Below are 20,865 nucleotides of genomic sequence, written 5' to 3'. Positions count from 1 at the left end.
AAATATCTATGAGTATTTGAGTATATAAATTAATGTCAAGAATAATTTATATCATTTTCATTGAAAAAAATCATTTGACAAACACATACACATATAATAACTAAATTTTATCACAAAATATATAGACTGTTAAAATTGTATTATTATAAGGTTTGATTTTGGATTCATACTGGCATGCACATTTATGAAGAGAGGGGATATTATGTCGAATTGAAACAAACGTTCAGTCACATTCAAATTCCTATTCTTCGACATTTGAGATTCCGTTTCACTATAAGCATGTGACGAATGTCAATGTTTTGATTTAAACTTTAAAGATACCTTTGTCTGATTGGTAAAATAGAATTAAATTAATTTAAAAATATATATTATTTATTATGACGGCTTGAGACGAAACGAAAGGAGGACACGTCACGTAAAGGTAAAAAGTAATCATTTTTTGTTTCTCTCTCACTCTTCTCTGTCGCGCCAGTATTTTTACGATTATTTATTGTTGTTAAAGGTAGCGCTCTATCGTTTTAAGGTCTCGGTGTTCGCGGTTCGCCCTTTGTTGGGTCAGTCAAAAGTTCGACACGACATCGTCGACAACGCCGTCACCCGTGCATGTATAATAATAGTTACATGCATCTGTAAAACAGTGTTTCATTTTTCGTTAGATATTATTTTTTATTTTCATTTATTTTTATTGTTACGTTGAGTACGAGTTTTAATTAAAATAGCCATGCACTGTTAAACCGTAAACATTTGTTAGTTACCTATTTTAATTTAATTAAAATATTTTTTGGCCATTTCTTCCAACACCTCAATGTCTGGCTGTCGTTTTAGAAACTACGTCCGAATCGCCAACAATGGAAGATGATAAAGGAGAAGGCCATAGACGGTTGTTCTTCCATCGGGACCATCGATAGCGAAGTGTTTACGATTGGGAGGACATTTTAAGAGACACGTAATTATAAACGCACTTTAAACCACATCTAAAAATATTATTTCTTTTTCTTGGCAATGATAATATCATTCACGCTGCCGACTCTAGATTCACGTGGCAACCATTCAAATCAAATTTCTCATAACGTTATCTAAAACCTTATTTAAAATTATTATTTGTGTTTAAAAAAAAATAACTTTTTTTAAATTTAACTCTATAACGTTAAAGTGGAATGGTTTTTTAATACCCATACTGAAGTGTAATATTAGTCTCTAAGTAATTTATATCCATCAAACTTCTACAGAGATTTAAGAAAATTAAAATGTCGTCAAATAGTGAATATCGAGCTATTTCGATTGTGGAACACAACCTAAAAATAACCAATCGCCAAAAATAGTAGGTGCCTCCCTACCCCTGAAAATCATACACCCTAGGTAGCGTGCAAATTATAGAATGTATTTCTCAAATCATTTATATCGATCATTCCTATGTCACGGCAAGGTAAATTATAAACAATTCCATACAAAGATCAAAAACTTATATTTTAAAAGTCAAAGTTCAGACAACAATCAATCCCTATGTTTATACCTACATCGTGAATAGTGGTGTCATATTTTTAATATTTCAGTTTTATAAATGCATTTATAACTTTCAAGTTCAAACGTGTTGAGTGGTTAAATGTTCAGCAAAAAAGTATCAAAACTTTTTCCAAAGCTTGCCATGTTAAACACATATAATATATGTTGATAATGCAGTTGAACCATCAAGGTCGTCGGATATGAAACTACAAGGCTCTTAGAAAAGTTTCTATATGCTATGTAGGTTTTCTAATTATTACATCAAGAAATTTTAATGAACAAATATATATAATATAAATATATGCATGAATAAGATAAACATTCTAAAAATCAGTTATAGCTTGGAACGCACTATGAGCGATCCTGCATGTAGACATAAATATGTGTATTAGGAATTATTTGGGCATTTATAGGTTACAAACTCAAGTCTTTCTTTCAACTACGTCATCAGTATGCATTTTAAACGAAATTTTCTTTTGTCCACTTACAAGTTACTATATATTTATAATATTAATATTTAATATACTGATTACTGATGATATTATGTTGTTGCAGTCGAGATGATGGACTATGACGGAAGCGAATATTCTATACTGTTCGGTATCCGTCAGGTACCGTGTGATGAATAACTCGAGCAAAAGTTTCTTCAGATGGATAATCTCAGAAATATTCTGCTGCTGGAAACAACAGAACGAACTTTCCGAAAACTTGGGTAAGACCTGTCGCGGCAACACATTCTAAGGAAATTAGGCAAAGACTCTTAATGACCGTGAAATAATATACGCTTTTAAACATAATTTCAAACATAGATTTGACCCACATTCCTAAATGCCATGCGATCATAGTGGTTATTTAATATTTCGCATGTGTTTGGCGAGTTGAACGATCGATTGGTGGTGTGTCCATTCCCAAGGTCACCCGCTGTCTCCCCTCTTTGAAGGTCACTATATTTTTCACTCTACGATTTATTCAACTTAACTCGACAAACATATGATCGACCACCTATTTGAATAATTAAATAAGAATCGAACATAAACTATCAATAACAATAAAAAATGAAACAAATTACTTTTATCAATAATTCTAATTCACATTTTTTCATACAACTCTCAATTTTCAAATACATCATACATAGGTTATGGTCATATTTTGTATACATGTTACATTGTTATGTTTAGAGTAAAACCTGGGAATTTGTCTGTTACATTGAAAGGAAAACAGGGAGAAACCATAAAACTGCCACGAACCAAATTATGAAGGCGACAAAACCGCGCGCACGTGTGTGTGTGTGTGTGTGTGAATGTACATCGTCTTAATCAATATACGAGTATTTTTTAGGGTTATGCACACATTACCATTTTTCTTCTTGTCCAACAAGGGTATAAATGTCATTGACCTTGTTTACCTCCTGTACCGTAACGTATAAAATGGTTGTAAACTTATAAATAATGATAAACAAATAATCGAGGACATACCATACAACAACAATACGCACATCCAACAGTCGTAACGATTAAACGTCGAATGGCCGTTATTTGTAAAAATAAAAATCAATGCACACGCATAAGTTTTCCAATAAAGGATTGAGATAGATATATAGATCAATCCATCTCTATTGTTTAATCTGTATTATCAAATTTATCAATAATTTGAGAACATAACTTATATGTTATAATGGTTCATATTAACTTACCAGTCAACGTCAAAGTCGTTAAGTTTTCAATAACTAGATCATACCAGTAAACTACATAATTAGTTAGTTATTACAAATGTATGCGATGACAGTAATAAATTACTTATTTTTGTATATTAGCATATACATACATAAATATTATACATTATGTATTTATGTATAGTTTTTTTTTGAGACTAAAACTGCATATAATTATTTTAAATCATGTTAATTAAAAAATTGGGTTACAAAGTACAAACATCAATTGGTAGTAGAATAATATGTTGCATCTACTGCACATTTTAACAGAGCAAACTCCTCATTATTTTGAGAAGTATTCATAAAAAAATTAAACGCTTAGATTAAAACAAAATACCAACGAGGTAAGAATATTGGTTAAACAATAATGTAGGTACCTATATTATTTTTGTTTAACACTTATTGAACTTTGGAGCTCTAAAAAATATCAAACCTTTTCTGACTTAAATTATTGTACATTATACAAAAAGAGATCTTTTTTTATTACTCGATCATCTTCTATAAATGGTAGAATCTTGATATTGAAAAAGAACTATCAAATTTATACAATAAATACAATTTCAAATAATAATATATCACTCCAGGTGATGAGAATGAAGCGGAAAAGATGTCGATACACGTATATAATGTATAGATAATATATTAATAATTACCTAATACATGTATAAATATAAGAATCAGTATCGATTATCTTAAATTACAAATGTGTGTGAGTATATGTAATAAATAATTATCAATAAAGTTCATCCTGTCACAGTGTCATTTCAAACAACATGGGTAGTTACTGTAGTTACTAGGTAAACACATGCAATATGCATTTTCAATATAATACATGTAATATAATGATGTAAAAACGAAATCTTACTCGCTTCAATTAATTTAAAACATTATATTATACCAGTGTGGACAGAATAAAAACTGTATCATGGAGTTATGTTTTGTCTATAGATTCTGGAAAAACGGTTTGTTTCGTTCTTTATTTCTATCAAAGTAGATGCACCCCCGAGCGTGCAGCCCACAATTCTCTGGTACTGACAGTTGACGACGACTTCCCCCTTCCCTTTTCAAACTGTTATTATATTGTTTTACCTGATAGACAACCCTATTATTCCAATATCAACATTGTTTTCCTCCTCACCGTATCCGACATGTTGTCGATTAGTGATTACAAATATATTATAGATACTATTATTGTTATCATAACTATGGTTTTGTACGCTATACATATTATATACATGGCATTTATTGTGTATCTAAATCATGTATATACGTACTGCAGTTGATGTTATATTGGACGCACCAACGTGTTTGTATTCGTCTGTCTGTTTCCGGTGTCGACTATACAGCCGTGAGCTACACGGAGATAACGCACTCAAATACGGCGGACGTTCTGGAACTGCAGCCACTTACGCTGCGGAACTACGTGAACTCGCTGGAGCCGTACAATCCGGAAGTGCACGGCTGGAGGGACACCACGCCACCCGTTATGCGATCCGTCAAGCACAGCGAGCGGGCTACACAATTGGTGACAGCCATCCGTATGTCAGGGCTACAAGACATCGAAATACTAGGAGTGCCAGATGGACACAGCTAACGACGGTCAGTTTATTATTAAACATTAATATTTTATTATTGTTATTATTATTGTAACTACAAAACCCGTCCTTAACCATGTAACTTATCAATGTGGTTTTACGAATGAATTCCGCAAACTACATAGGTTTATGAAAAATTATTATTGGTAGGAGTTGATGGGGAAGAGGGCTAGGTACCTACCATACTATAAAGGTACCACAGTACTTGTATAAATATTGAGAGAACATTTGATAGCTCTCAGTAATCGGTTTACATAATTGCATGAAGACATTTAGTGATCAGCTATTCTTAATCAACAGTAAAAACTATTATAGTAGAGGGATGATTATCATTATTATTATTCGGTTCATAAGTAGGAAAATAGAACGAACAATTAGTAATACAGAATTGTACAATAATTACTATGTATTGCGTCATATGCAATCTCACGAGATACGGAAATGTTAAAATAAGTGTATAATTATTAAAAATTTTGGTATTTCAATATCTGTAAACAAGATAGAAGGAGATATAGTTTGAACATCAAATGGTTAAAACCTGTAAAATAACAATGAATTATACACAGCTATATAATAAAGTGAGGCCAATTTTTTGAAATGGACAGTGAAAGAATCTAAAGAAAAAAATGACTTAAAAATAGGTATAGGTAATCAAAAAGGAAATGAAAATGTTCGTAGACTATTCTAAAAAAAGCAACAATCGAAGGTCAAGTAAAAAAATTAAATTTGTTTTATAAATATCTTTCAATTTGTTGACTGTTATTCAAAAGTAAATAATTGAAATGATTATTATTAATCAACTCTATAATAATATTTCTTTATACGAAGTCCAGAGTCATATAATAATGATTTTTAATTATTAAATGACATTATTTTTCTGTCCATCCTCCACTCCCAATAATGTAAAATACCCTAGTTCCCCAAAATTCGAATTATTCATGATCTTCAAAACATATTCTGAATAAATGTGTATTGTAACTATGTATTTTTTTTTTAATGGTTTTAACACTTCTAAGATTATATCACATTAATTGAATTTTGAAAGAAAAATTAAATTAGATTTATTCTTTATACGACAACACGGTCAATTAAGTATTTCTACTGAATGAACAAATCAAATTAATTTATCATTCGTACACAGAGCGAGAGCTATGTAAATATTAAATAAAAAGTGAAAATCTTAGATTGAAATTCAAAAGTATTATTTATAAATGAAATAAATTATTTTTGTTTTGCATATCAACAATATTCTTCATTTATAAAATTTTATCTGAAATTTAAAACATATTATCAAAAACAATTCAAAAATCAAACCACAACAATAAATTGTCCAGTATCGATTTTGAACACTTTTTTCGCTTCTCTTATACTGTATCAGCACAGGATGGTGGTACCTATGAATATTATTATTTTTAATTTGAAAATTATCGTATTTAAAAAAATAGATTAAGTAGTGCACCTAATTCTTCATTGTATTTAAAACTTGTGACGATTTATTTTTAAGAATCACTGCGTGGCTGTATGATTTAAACTTGTAAAATATATTAATATGCTTACATTATTTTTTTTAATATTCAAGCAATTTTCTTTCATTGAAAACTTCACTATTCAAAAAATATCTGCTTCTAAATAGAATAACATAAGTTAATGAATTCAATTTTAAAAATACAGGAAAAATTTGTTTACATTTACTCTTTAAGGTCATAAAGTACTCACAAAAAAATATAAGTTAGTAAAGCAAAAATTAACATTTTTTCTATTTATAGAGATCAAAATGAAATTGAATAGTAAATTGAAATTTACAATTACAACTATTGCTTTAATCGCCTAGATAAATTATAACACAAATAACACACCTATTTGTTTGAAAAAATAGTGAAATAAAAGATATTTGATCTATTTTATAATTATCAATTTAAAAAATCGGGTAGGTAAAACTTAACGTTTGTTTCTAATATTTAATCAATAATAGATATCATGTTTAACAATACTTTTGAAATATAATTATCCTAGTATTAGTATACATAACATATTTGTTTTAAAATCTTGTTTGGACATTAAACTTCTATAGTTACTTAATATATGGTACCTAATCTTGTTTTTTGAAAAGCCTTACCAAACTTGGATGTGCCATAAGAAAAATAAAATAATAATACACCTAATATTAAATACCATCAGATTGCTAAATGTATATCATATATTATACATTTATATGTATAAATACACAGTCCACATCGATTTACTGTAATGCTTTGCGCAGGAAACATAAATTCAATAAATATATTTTACCTATGTATGCGAACCATGTCATTTCTGATTTAAACGCAAACCAAATATACAGCTAAATATTAGGACAAAGTATAAAAGTTTGCTATTATATATAAAAAATATTAGTCATTCACCCTTTCACCTATTCATCCCTTCTATATCGCTTACCAGTTTCCCCAGAGGGTTATAATAATTTTGCGAGTAGCATGCTGAAAGGTAGGCATTTTATGCACATTTAACATGCAAGGAAAACACATTGCAAAGTATTGAACACACACCACCGAGAGTGGCAAATCCGTTTTAGGTTAAATCATGTGCACACGAATGTATTCAAAAATTGAACTTAAATAGTAAAAACAAAAATATTCAGATTCAACCCTACAATATAGTGATTGTTGTCGTTCTCATTGTATTACAATTGCAAAATATTCAGAAAATAAGGGCTAAAATATTTCTATGTTTGAAAGTGTGGGGGAGACATGCTGGCTTATGTTACCTATTAGTCCGTTTGGTCGTTTCATGTTTCTATGGAAAATAAAAAAAAAAATCAATAAATATTACCATTTATTTCTTAAGAACTTTCAAGCTAATTTCTCTGTAAGCGATTACAGGCTTACATTCGATATTATACCATTATACAGCATACTGTATGTCTGTGTACAATGTCCATACTATAGAAACTCAATATAAAATACGTACATTTTAAAGCTTATATCGTTGTGCCTTTTTTAGTTCTAACCAAAATAAACTGTTATTATGAATATAAAGTGTTGAAGTGATGTTTATTTTTATAAAGCTATAAAAATATGATGTAACGAACTAACGAATGATAACGATAATATTATTATCTATGATTATTAATTTGTATAATAGCTAGTTGATGGTACCTACTTGTATGTTGATGTTTTCAGAAGAAAAAGTGTATTAAAAAAAAAATATGTTTAGTATAGTTTTGGGTACCGATAATATTAAAATTATGTAACAATTTAAAATTCATTACATTTTAGTACTTAGTTTACAGCCAATTTTCAATTTATCAAAATATATTATGTTTCGCATTTTCGTTAAACATACATGGTCATTGGTCAAACCATAATAACTATCTATTCAGAATCCAAAATATGAATCCTATTAAGGTTGTTCCTAATAAAAAATTTAATTATTGAATTTAATAAATTATTGTATTCTTAAATTATAATAAATGAAAAGTAATATTAAAAATTTGTGTTTTTTTAGAAATTGTAGAAAATTCAAATATCTATTTTCATATTTTCATATTTTAATATTTTAATCTTATGAGTCATAATGTTTCTAACTGTGGACTTTTTAAATATTTTAAACACAACATAAATAATTAATATAGCCTATAAAGAGTATTTTAAACCAATTTCAAAATAAATTGTTATAATAATAAACAAGAAACGAAAAGTTATTATTTCAATAATGATTACCTTATACATTAAATGAGCCCTTAATTAGAATACTATGGGCATTGTGCTTATTGTACATAGGAGTTGATAAATAAAATACCTGACCTGAATTAAAATGACATAAAAATGTCAAACATTCTGTAATTTATAGTTTTGAAAATGGTAGATACTAGATGTAATTAAAATGACGTTTTTCGAGCAATCAGCACGTTTTTTTTTTTTGGTGTACATAATTAATTATGAAAATATTAGCAATAAAAATATTGATGATTAAAACTATTTTGTAATTTTAATCAACTAATGACCTTAATATTGAAATTTGTTTAAATATTATTTGTTTAAGATATTGACATCTCATCATAAACGAATTCAGTCATTATTTTGTAGAGATCATAAACATGCATTATTTTATTTACTATAAGTTATCAATAAATTAAATAACCATATTACCCTTAATATGACTTATGAGGTACAAGTTTATAACATTCGGTGTTGAGTAGTAATGTAACACAAATAACAAATTATTGTAACGAAATTACTTTTGTAATAACGCTGTTGTAACTTCTAATATTTTATTTAAATTAACGCACATGGAGTAACGTGTTATTTTTTTTTAAAATTACGAATGTAGAGTGTGCGACAAGGTTAGGGGCTAGAATATTTCAGAAAAATTAAAAATGTATTAAATTAGTTTAGAACTCCGAAGTTATTGATAATAATCAACAATATTATTAAAGTGCCTAGGACTTAATACTTAAAATTTTTGTTCGTACTTAACATTAAGTCATTAACAATGCACCTACAACATCAATGAGTCATAGATCCATAGTCGTTATAAGAACTGATTTTGTAATTCATTTTTAAATAAGTAACTTTATTTGAAATGCCCGACTTTTTGAATGAAAAAGTAACGTTAAGTAAAAAAATAGTGTCAGGTATACGTAATTTAAATAAAAATATTTAATGCAACGAGAAATGTAATTTTATTACTTTTCAAAAGTAATTTACCCTACACTAAATTAACCTTATATAAAATAACTTGTATTTCTATAAACTATAATTATGTGGTATAAATACCGTATAGGTACACGGTGTCTCAATGTTCTTCTACGAACTTAAATACAAAAAAGGAAATGTAAATTTTTAATTTAAAAAAAATTACAACTGGCATTCAAATAGATTTGCAAAAATATTGTTATGTTATTGTTATGTGACATTACTAAAATAAAATTACCTAAAATACTTTTATTTTTTAAAGAAAAATGTATTGAAGTCGATAATATTAAAATGTAATATTATTGTATAAATTAAATTCACTAAAATTTGAGCAAAGTTAAGTACATTAAATATCCACATTAATATTATGTACTCCAAAATTATTTCAAATCTTAGAAAATGTAAGTGTAATTTATACATTTTAAAGTTTTTACTTACATAAATAACTGTGAATTAAAAAATTCTTTTTTGTTTACTCAAAAACAAATAAGCTTCGTAGATTGAATTAAATTATATTTAATTTCTTATAGTCCTATAATCTTTATAGCACAAAATTATTTAGAGCCTTAGTTTTTGATAGAAATTTCTATTTTTTCCTAAATATTTTTATATATTATGCATTTTATTTATTTTGACTAGGTACCAACTTCTAAAAAATGTTAGATAAACATTTTTTTATCCTAACAATTATTACTTATAAACTTAATAATTATGTGGTATAGGACATGACGTATCATGTTGCTTCAATTCTTAGCTGAACACCTATCCGAAGTTAAGCAACAATAGTGGTACGGATTAACACCTGCATAGCGGAAGGCAAATTATGTATCCACTAAGCCACGGCCATGCCCCAAATTTTCAAATTCAAAAAAAATTTTCTTAACTGTTATTGTTCTGTCGGTTGTCAAAAGATAAAAATTATTTTATTAAACATTTAGAATAAACATGAATTTTGACTTGTTTTCATTTGCTTTTTTTTCAAAAAATGTACGTATATACTTATACATACGCTGTTTTTAAATTAATTAATTTGATAAATAGTACATATAATTACATAAAGAATGATTTTCATATTCACCCTCGACAAGAAATTACACATACAAATTTATGTATTATAGGAGCCTATTATACATTTATACCAACAACCGGTGTTATTCAGTTTTAAAAAAATTGATTATAGGCAACCAGCAATTTTAACCACGTGGAAAATATGGGTAACATAGGTACCACCAGACTATCAGAGTACTAGACAGTGTATAGGGGAGATTACTAGATAAATAATGAAAACAACATTTAAAAAGGTAGAATGAGGGGCGAACAAAGAGGGGTGGACCGACATGGCAAAAACATTCATAAAAACCTCGTAAACTACTTAGTAAGCCGAAACAACCCTTAAACGCGGGAGAACTTGTGGCAAAAAAAGCGACCGTCGTCGGCGGCCGGTCATTGGCCGTTATGACGACGGCGGCATGTACTGAAGTACGGCAACACTCAAAATTATTATCGATATAATCCCTAAGGATGGGCAACGCATATTATAATATAGTTTAACGGTTGTTGTCGTCATCATCAACATTATAGGTATCCGGGTACAGGGTGTTTGTTGGCAATGTAATGTTTTATAGGTGCTACATTGCACACAAATGACGCGCAAATATACACTGCAGTGATGTATATATCATTTACAAATTACAATGTAAGGACACGAGGCCAAAATATTAACCGAATAAATGTATATAAATAAAACAATCAATAAGCGTAATTTCGTGTAATGGACACGAAAACGACCACACCCTTTAGGTATATTGGCCGTGTTACTTACAGTTCGAAGCAATCAAAAGGCTATAGTACGCATACCAAAAATAAAACTCGCGGACTACAGTCACCCTGAAGGTGGTTATGTGATAAGCAGCTGATGTTGCCTGTTAGGTTACGTCTTCCGGATTAAATGAGTATACGGCATTACGATATGTATACCTCAGTATGATATTATAATAATATAAAAGTTGTCTAAGAATTTACAATGTCAGTTTAATAAAAATGTAGTACCTAGCTGAAACGCTTGAAACACGGTGTAATTCCACTACTTCCACACTCGACGGCACGCCGTGGTAGTTTGACCCAAGGACGCATTCGGATACAATACCTATAAGTAATAATACCTAATATTAATATATAATATAACATTAATGTTGTAAATTTAGGGAGTCAAAAAATGTCCAAATATTTTTAGACTGCACGGTTTCAAACACATTTCGGCTCCCGAATTTTTATAATACAAAAATTATGAATCTATTCAGGGTTAAGTATATATTATATAAGTGTATACATTTACACTAGTGAACATCGTGACAGAAAACTGAATAGTATACCATTCAGCCATTCTTAAATTAATATCAGTTACTAGTTACTGGTTGATTCTTTTAATAGTAATTAGTAACTAAACACTCATTATCTCGAAAAGAATCATCCCTGTACCTACCACATTTTTTACAAAACAATATTTTCATTGGGTGCATAGTAAAATATGTTTTTTAAACTGTATGATTTTAAATCAAATGACACTTAATTTACTGGTCAAAGCTAAAATTTATAAAATATAAATATTCTATTCGAACAATTGTCAATATGTTTTATAAAGACATGTATGTACGTCTTACGTCTATTTAACATTTGTCCTTTCACTATCGTCAAGATGTATTTTACATGATGCAAATATTTTGGCATGACATTGTACCCTTATGGCCTATACAAAATATATAGTTAGCTTTCGAGCTCTGCGTCAAAAAATATTCTGGGCATTCCTATAACCATTACTATACGTACGATTTGCGCCATTATTATTGTTGTCATGTCATGTGTTTCATGTTTTGTAGACTATAATATAGGAGTATATAGCAATAGTAGCGTTTATCTTTGTCGTCCTTTCACGTCGAACTATTATGAATATAATATATATAGAGAATAGACTTTAGACTTATTAAACGATTTGGCCAGACTTTGAGGTAATTGTTTACCGGGCTCTCAAAAGACACACGTTTTTTTATAATCATGTTTGCCAAAAAAACCAGAGAACCTTGTGGGTTGCACAGTACTTGAACACAGTTAAATTAACGCAGTAATAAACTTTTTATTGTATACTTGACCACCTTATTATGACGGCCAAAAACCGTCATTAATGTGAATAGATCTCACTATTCAAGATGCTCGCCAAATACCGTAATATATTACTACGAATATAACCACCAGACGCCATATACAATCGAATTATTAACTTTCCTTAAAAAAAGGATGAGGGGTTCCAATAAATTCACAACAGAACAAACGAAGTAATTATTAACATATATTGTATGAATTTTAATTTTAAACGAAAAAAAAACAAAACACTGAAACGTTGGTGACATCAACAAATAACAATAACATCGTCTTTATTTGTTGTATCCATGTACCATGTACAATGCGATTTATTTATTATACATTGTGTAACAGAAAGATAGGACATATTAGATATATGATACATATGATATTTGTCATATATTTCTGTTACACCCTGTATATAATTAATGTTAAGAACACACGAATAATGTTCTGCTTTACGAGATGATCACATCGTCATAAGTATTATTAGTTATTATAGTATAATATTTATTATTAATTTATCCCTATCCACAATCTAAATTAACTAAGCACTACCGGCAATGTATTCGCTGAAATATCATTGTCCCACGACCGGCAGAAGATAGCTAAGGATAGAAGCCGAATCTGATGTATATATAAAATAACACTAATACAGGCAATAAATATAAAACTGTCCCAACGCCAAATATAGTTGTTTAGTAGTCGCATCATTATAATATAATGACATTGATATATAGGCTCGTCTACACTCTATGACGCCATCACTACCCGCCACCACCATACAGACGGGTGTCATATATAGAACAGACATCAGTGATGCATAAGTGCACAACTTTAATATGACTAAGCCCATTTTTGTGTACATACGCGATACACGTAGGTACAATAAAGTATATAATACATAATAATATGCACTACATAGCTACATGCAATATCGTAATACAAATGTTTAGTACCTACGTTTGTAAGAATTATAAATATATTTTACCAAATTAATGTATTAAATTATTTCAAAAAAAATCATTATATCTTCACCACACATACTTAAGTTTGATTAATGCGCATAGTCGCATAGAAAGTGTAAAATTTTTTTTTTTTTGAAATAAGATACTGCTTAACATGACTCCCGAATTTGTTTGCGACGCCAAAACGACCCTTCTATTACAAAAAATAATAATAACAATTGCAGGGTTACAAATAGATTCGACTCGAAACTTTTTATTGGGTCGTAGCCACAAAATGACGAGGTTGTATAGATATACCATTTACCATATTATATACAGCTTGATAGAAATCATTTCGCGCGTATTGAACGTTTTTAAACGTATAGATTTTTTTACATTCGATATTTTTAGTGACAATCGAGTTACACACCAATGTTGTATTATACGTAACTGGATAAATATATTAAGAGTATATATTTTTCTTTCTCGTTATCTTTCTCGTGTATCATGTAACGTTTTACACTTTTAGCGCCATTATTATATTATCATTATAATTATTATTATGTTTGATAAAACAACGCGTGCTTGAGTGTATGCCACGAAGATCTTCTAATTTTAAAACACTTATGATCACATAATTCGGTGGGTCGACCTTCTCACACACTTTGCGTTGCACACGATTAAAACGCTACAGTGCGTAGGCAAATAAATAAATGAGAATAGGTAACATTTCTCGAGTCTTTACATACAACGATAATACAGGTAATACATCTATAAATCTATTATCTGTGACCCATGTGTATCAGTACTGTATGTGGTGTACACTGTACAACCATTAGGTACGCAAAACCCCTTGAAATTTATTTTTAATGAGATCCCTTGCCCGTACACGCGCATATATACGAATATAATATATATACGCATCTCGCCGGATTTTGAAGTTTGAACCATTCAAATATTGACTTTACAGCGCTATAAAAACGCGTAATATTTTATTAATAGTTTTCTGTCCGAAAACGCTTCACGCCGCGGCCAACCACACACCCGGCACGATCATTTAGGTAAGCTTAAAAATGTAAAATTTAACAGATTGCAAGTGAACAACAGTATCATTTAAAAATATGGTGTATTTACTCTCTTAGGCCATAGACTATCATAGTCTACATTATATACTATCTTCTGTATTTTCGTCTCGTATTTTAGACTACGAAAACCTAAGGGCACTAGAGAGCACTTGAACGACGGATATTGTTCTCGTGCATTACATTTTAATTATTTATATTATATCAAAATATACATATTAACATATTGTGTACGTTATGTTATGTCAGAAAAGGGTCGCTATTTCTAATATTATTATACACACGTATGACATATAATTTCGTATAATTAATAAACATTTATTAGATATAATCCAAGACTCAAATGTATCATATTATACTGATTACTGATATAACGCATTCTATAACGACCTCCGTTTAACCATTAATAATAAAACATTTATTTATAATTCAAATTACATTTTCATTACATTTTTAAACTTTTTTATTCCTAAAATGAAATGTTTTTCATTAGATATTCAATGTTGATCATTAAACATTTTATAAACTAGATATTTGAAAAAGCAGAAGTACTTTGTTAACCTTATAGGAAAACAGGAAAAATAGAAGTTAAGGTGGCCTGTGTATACCCCATATATTATATTATGCAGGTATATAGACTGTTATTTTAAATTGCACTATTATGACATAACTAATAGTGGGAATATGACATTATGATAGTAATGGACCGATGTCTAAAATATTCCAATAAAATGGCAAATGATTTTTTTTACACAATTTGACAATTATTGCAATATAATTCGAAAAAAATCATAGGTACTTGTCTACTCTTAATCATAAAAAAATAAAATATATATTATACACCGTGATCAAACATTGAAAATTATTATAGGTATGTACCTATTCCATGAGTTAACGTTCCATATAAAAGTAAAATGGCTATACTATAAATAGCGACCAGCCGTGGTTCGTGCTTTAATCCATTATGTTTAAATGATCCGTTTAACTTATAAATGTTTAAAATGTTTGTATGCATATTACATAAAGTTATAGTCAAAATTCGAGGTGAATCCAACACCTAACCTTTTAAACAGTGGCCTAATTAAAGGTTCTATAAGGTATACATAAAATTAGTTTAAAAAAGTAGTCTGCAATAGGCAATAGAGTATAAAATATAAATTCTACAGAGACAAATTTTACAACAAAAAAATGTCTACTTTCATTTTGAATGTAAAAATCATAATAAAATGACCAACTTCATATTTTATTAACACACATCACACGTCATGTATAATATATGCGTGAGTGTGTAATATACAAACACTGCGATTATTATGACGTGATCTAAACACAAGGCGAAAAGGGGGTAGTCATATTTATAATTTCGCTTCCCAAACGACCGTTGACCGTCTCCGAGTATAGAATTTACGCCTACTCGACGATTAGAGTATATTATTATTATTATTGCGCAGCCTCTGATTACACGACCGTCTGTGGATGGGATAGATAAAAAGTCCGACAACACAATATATATTTATGCGTATATAATATCATACACGGACCGTTCAAAAAGGCTTCGTATAGAGTCAAAACCCATATAGCGTGCAAAAGAAATTTAAAAAGGCGCTCTGCGAGAGAAGTGGTGTTGTGGTATAGTGACGCATGGTCGTCGGCGAAGTAGAAAAAAAAACGTCGCAAGCCACTCATACATCGTCCACGTCCAATGTATATTATTATATAATATAATACGCACCAAAACATTGTATATACACCTAATACCTTTATGTATAACATGTGTCGGTAATTGATCGCGTGATGTGTATACCTATATATGACTGTATATATATAACCGCATGTGTATTATATTTATATCTACCACCCTATTAATACCAAAACGTGGCGTGGTTGATGAGCTTTATGAATATTTTAACAGAGATGTATAATACACCTGCGCATAAGGTCATCGTGTATAGGTGGATCGCTCAAACGGGAATCTCAGAACCCTGTCGTCTTGTAATAAATACCGACACGCCGTCACTACAATATAATAGATTATATACTCGACCCACTTTTTCGGCCTCGGTGTAGTATGTTTTATGAACGCATACATAATATAATACTTTTTTCTTTTAATTCATTAATTTTCCTCCGTTTTGTATCCAAACCGATAACGGATAACTATATGGTCGACGGACCCCCTTGGCACAAATCGTGCGAGAGCGAAATAAGCGTGAGCGGCAAGCCCGCCAAATTCAAATAATATAATATGTACACACAGCTGGGGAAGTGTTAAAAGTGAAGGGGTAAAGTGCCCTAGGGTGCCGAAATTGAAAACATTTTTAGAGTTGCTAAATTAAAAGATAGATTTTAATTTGTTAAAAAAATATATTTAACTATCATATCCATCTTAAATATTTCATGTCAGAGAGTTAAATAAAATACTCAGTGCTAAATTTCTAAAACAATGTACCCAAGTCAAACTCGTTGGTCATCACTCATCAAACAAACCTACCTATTTGTATGAAAATCAATAAATAATTTATAATAATAGTATAGCTCGAGTTTTTGCAGTAAGAAGAAGTAAAATCAATAATTACTAATAAAATAAAATCATTTAAATTTGTATTTTTTTTTAATTAAACACAAGTTATATTTGACAAAAGTTCAAACTTGATTTTACTATTGATTTATCATTTGTTGTGTCCCGGTATATTAAAATGTCTTTATTAGATAATAATCAAAATTAACAAAAAAAAAAACTTTGAATATTTTTAGGAAGTTCAAGTGGTACAAATAAATATTTTTTGAGAAGAAACTAGAATCAAACGTAGAAATAATTTGTTTTGTGATGAAACTGCAGGTGGTAAATTTTCTAATAAGGATCAACTAGATTAAACTGAACAAGATGTAATGTTCAAATTAAGATTTTTTTCTATCATTAAAATATAAAATTTATTGACTTGCATTAAAAGCATTGTCTAAAACAGTGAATATTTAAATACAGTAGATTCATGAAGGTAAAATTTAGTGAGAAAATTAAATTTAAAAATATGAAAATATTTTAAAAATGTAACCTTAAAAATAACTTTCCCTGATGTTAAAATTTCTTTAAAATATTAAACTGTATGGAATATTCTAATTAGAACGTTAACAGCTCTTTTTTTGTATTATAAAAAGTCAACGCATAAAAATAAATTTTTGTACCATCGTATATTTTATATCATCATTAACTAATTCAAAATTATCAGTTCTATTAATATTATGTATTGAAGATTAAGTTTCAAGGAATATAAACTGGATAAGTCTACTTCCAACATTTTTAAAACTTACAACTAAAAATAATACCTACATAATATGTGCAAATGTGCATATTTTATAACTTTAATAAGTAAATCATTATTATTATTTATAAATTAAAATACGAGTAAGTATAAACATGTTTTTATGTTTTGAATTATGTTTACACACAGTATTTAACCAAATTGGTTGGTTATTTATAATTATTTGGACTAATATTGTTATTGTTTATTTAGAAATTGTTATGGTGACAGTATAAATGAGATTAAAAAAATTTTTAATTAAAATGTGTTATTTTATTATTTAGCTATTATTGATTTTGAATAATATTTATTGTTATATTTGAACAGGTATATTGATAATATTATAAAATTATGGCGTATAGCAGTATACGGGCTCGTTTTCGTATATTTCCACAAAAAATATATAAATTCCTGAGCATAGCGAGCGGTTTTGGGGTGTAATGGTTTAAACGTATTGGCATTTAAAATCTCAGCTTCCCCAGAAATAATGTTAAAAATGTCGTTTTGAACATGTGCTCCAAAATATACCCAAACGATTGTCCCGGGGTGCCAACAGTAGCAGTGGCGTACGCACGGGGGGGTTTTGGATGTTCAACCCCCCCCCCCTTTAGTATTTTTTCAGTTTACGTAATTACGTAAAAATGTATAATAAAAATGATGACAATTTAAAAAAAAATTAATAGTACTAATAAAAATAAACAAAATTAAATTAAGGGAATTTCAGTGTTACCGTCACAATCGAGTTTCGATTAAAAATGTACGGCGAGAAGATCGTCGTCACCGAAGTTATTATTTAATAATAATTATTATTAGATATGGGATATTCCAAATTATACTCCATTATATTATAACATTATATTTTAAACTGAAAAATAATTATTTACACAGGACAGATTAAATGGATTGATCATGTTGTCACTTGTCGGTATACCGTGATATAAATTTAACTCCTGAAGAAATCATTGATGAGTTGGGACAAAAACCCAGGAAAATAGACATTGTTTTATAATGAAAATAAATAATAGTTAAACAACATATTATTTTGATTTATCAATGTATAATATATATATGTATATAATTTTTTATATGTAAGCCCCCCCATTGAAAATAGCTGTGTACGCCACTGAACAGTAGTACATATTACTAGCACAGAATAGATTATATATAGAAATCTAATAGATTTAATAATATCAGTGGAGTGTTTGTGTTGAAGGAGCAACAGGGACATCCCCCCCTTAAGACGGTTTTTATTCTTTTGCTCAACGCATATTTATTTCTGATTATACCATAATAATTAAGATAATTATATGTTTTCAACAAATTACAATATATATTCGTTTAGATAATATCCAGTACGCTTTTAAGATTAACTTATCGACTCATTAATGGCATTATAGTACCGTCATGAATAACTATTTTAAACTAAGGTATCTAATAATTTGCCCCCCCCCCTACTATGTGCCCTGTGGTATTAGCAGTTTAGCACGGCGCGGCGTTTCCGGCGAATTCGTTAAAATATGCAAACAGTGCAGCAGTACGCGGATTGCGAAAAGAAAGGTTATCATTTCTTCACGACGCATAACAATAATAACAAAATAATTTTCTATTATAATATAATTTAGTATTTACCGTCGTAAATCGCAATATACCTCCCGTACAGCCATACCCATCATACAACCTACGTACTACAACACTTAGGTAGGTAGGTACTTACTACTTATACGTATTACATACCTATCTATACGTAAGTGCGTCTTGCGTCGGCGGATTACGTCACGGCTGACGGACGACGGTTTGAGTGGTATGAATGACGACCGATGTCGCCGTCGTCTTCCTTTGCCCGCTCGCCGTAGATAATAATATAGTATAACAGGTATTATAATATTTTATATAGCTCCGGCGCGAGAATGGTGCGACCCCGCTCGGAACGCAATAATATTGGGAGAAAAAAAATGTCTTCTACTCACATACGCCATACTGCATTACTATTTACTACAACCACCTATCATTAACGTCTCCGTTATTGTCCATTCATATATACGACACCTATGCATAGACATATATACTATATATTATATATTTATGTACAATTTACAGTATACTTAGAGTTTATAGGTAGGTACCTACCTACTTGTGTTACACGGTTACATCACATTGTTTTGACAGTTGACACTCGCTATATTAGTTACTCACTTACGTATTATTATTGTTATTGTTATTACACTACTACGTCTCGTCAAATTTCCGAACAGTCGATGGCGACCGACCAGGATATCAGCGAAATTTGCGTGTTTTTCCCGAAGAAAATACCTACACCGAACACGTCGTCGTACAACGACCGAACGAAACCGATCCCGGACGAGATATTTTGACGTAGCACGTGGGTACGCTAAAAAGTGGAAAACACGCATTGTGCCATCATCAAACAACAAAAATAATTATTCTACAAAAAAGTGTAAAATAAGATGTTAAATAATGTACAATATCTGATAGGTATAATTAATACAACATGATAGCTGCAGCATAAACGACTCGCAGAATTAACGCGCCATAATATGAGACGTCCACGACTGATGATTTTCTTTTTCTCGTTTTAATATTTTGTTTCCAGACGACGTTCGCGATTGGTCAAAAACCGCGACGGTGATTGCAAAAAATTAATTTCATTTCTGTTTTTTTTTTCCAGGCGTTTGCCGACACCGTCCCGTACGTCCAGACGCCGTCGTGAATCTTGTACATACAACAACACCGTACCACGAAGTGTAATATTGTTTATTGATAATAAAAAAATCGTTTTATCTGTTTTTCTGTGCGTACTTTATTGTATAACAATACACACTTCTCTCTTGCGGCCTAAACACTCCTACCCCAGCCTACTGTAGCCCTGTTACCAATCCGT

At 29.8% G+C, this 20,865-nt stretch overlaps 1 protein-coding gene across 3 annotated transcripts; it reads left to right on the top strand.

Moving 5' to 3' along the window:
• The first annotated feature begins 259 nt into the window (after nucleotides 1–259).
• On the top strand, nucleotides 260–20,770 carry LOC111043018. 3 transcript variants are annotated; one of them, XM_022327794.1, is made up of 5 exons: nucleotides 261–421; nucleotides 503–946; nucleotides 2,059–2,215; nucleotides 4,561–4,813; nucleotides 20,653–20,770. In XM_022327794.1, the coding sequence occupies exons 3-5, from the start codon at nucleotides 2,154–2,156 to the stop codon at nucleotides 20,692–20,694; spliced, it is 357 nt and encodes a 118-aa protein (XP_022183486.1). In that variant the 5' UTR covers nucleotides 261–421; nucleotides 503–946; nucleotides 2,059–2,153; the 3' UTR covers nucleotides 20,695–20,770. The 3 variants fall into 3 exon arrangements, with proteins under 3 accessions (XP_022183488.1, XP_022183486.1, XP_022183487.1); XM_022327796.1 differs by lacking the exon at nucleotides 503–946 and having other exon boundaries at nucleotides 260–421; XM_022327795.1 differs by lacking the exons at nucleotides 261–421; nucleotides 503–946 and adding an exon at nucleotides 1,408–1,743.
• The last annotated feature ends 95 nt before the right edge of the window (nucleotides 20,771–20,865 follow it).

Source organism: Myzus persicae, unplaced genomic scaffold (genome assembly GCF_001856785.1).
Source record: "Myzus persicae strain clone G006 unplaced genomic scaffold, MPER_G0061.0, whole genome shotgun sequence".
NCBI lineage: Eukaryota > Metazoa > Arthropoda > Insecta > Hemiptera > Aphididae > Myzus > Myzus persicae.
Note: the sequence above shows the minus strand (reverse complement) of the source record. Positions and strands in the feature narration are given on the sequence as shown.

What these genes read in the sequence shown, in the direction of transcription:
- LOC111043018 (XM_022327796.1), top strand. Translation starts at nt 2,154, where the DNA reads ATGGATAATCTCAGAAATATTCTGCTGCTGGAAACAACAGAACGAACT. An exon ending in CGAACTTTCCGAAAACTTGG is followed by an intron (nt 2,216 to 4,560) that starts GTAAGACCTGTC and finishes TCGACTATACAG; the next exon opens with CCGTGAGCTACACGGAGATA. An exon ending in GATGGACACAGCTAACGACG is followed by an intron (nt 4,814 to 20,652) that starts GTCAGTTTATTA and finishes TTTTTTTTCCAG; the next exon opens with GCGTTTGCCGACACCGTCCC.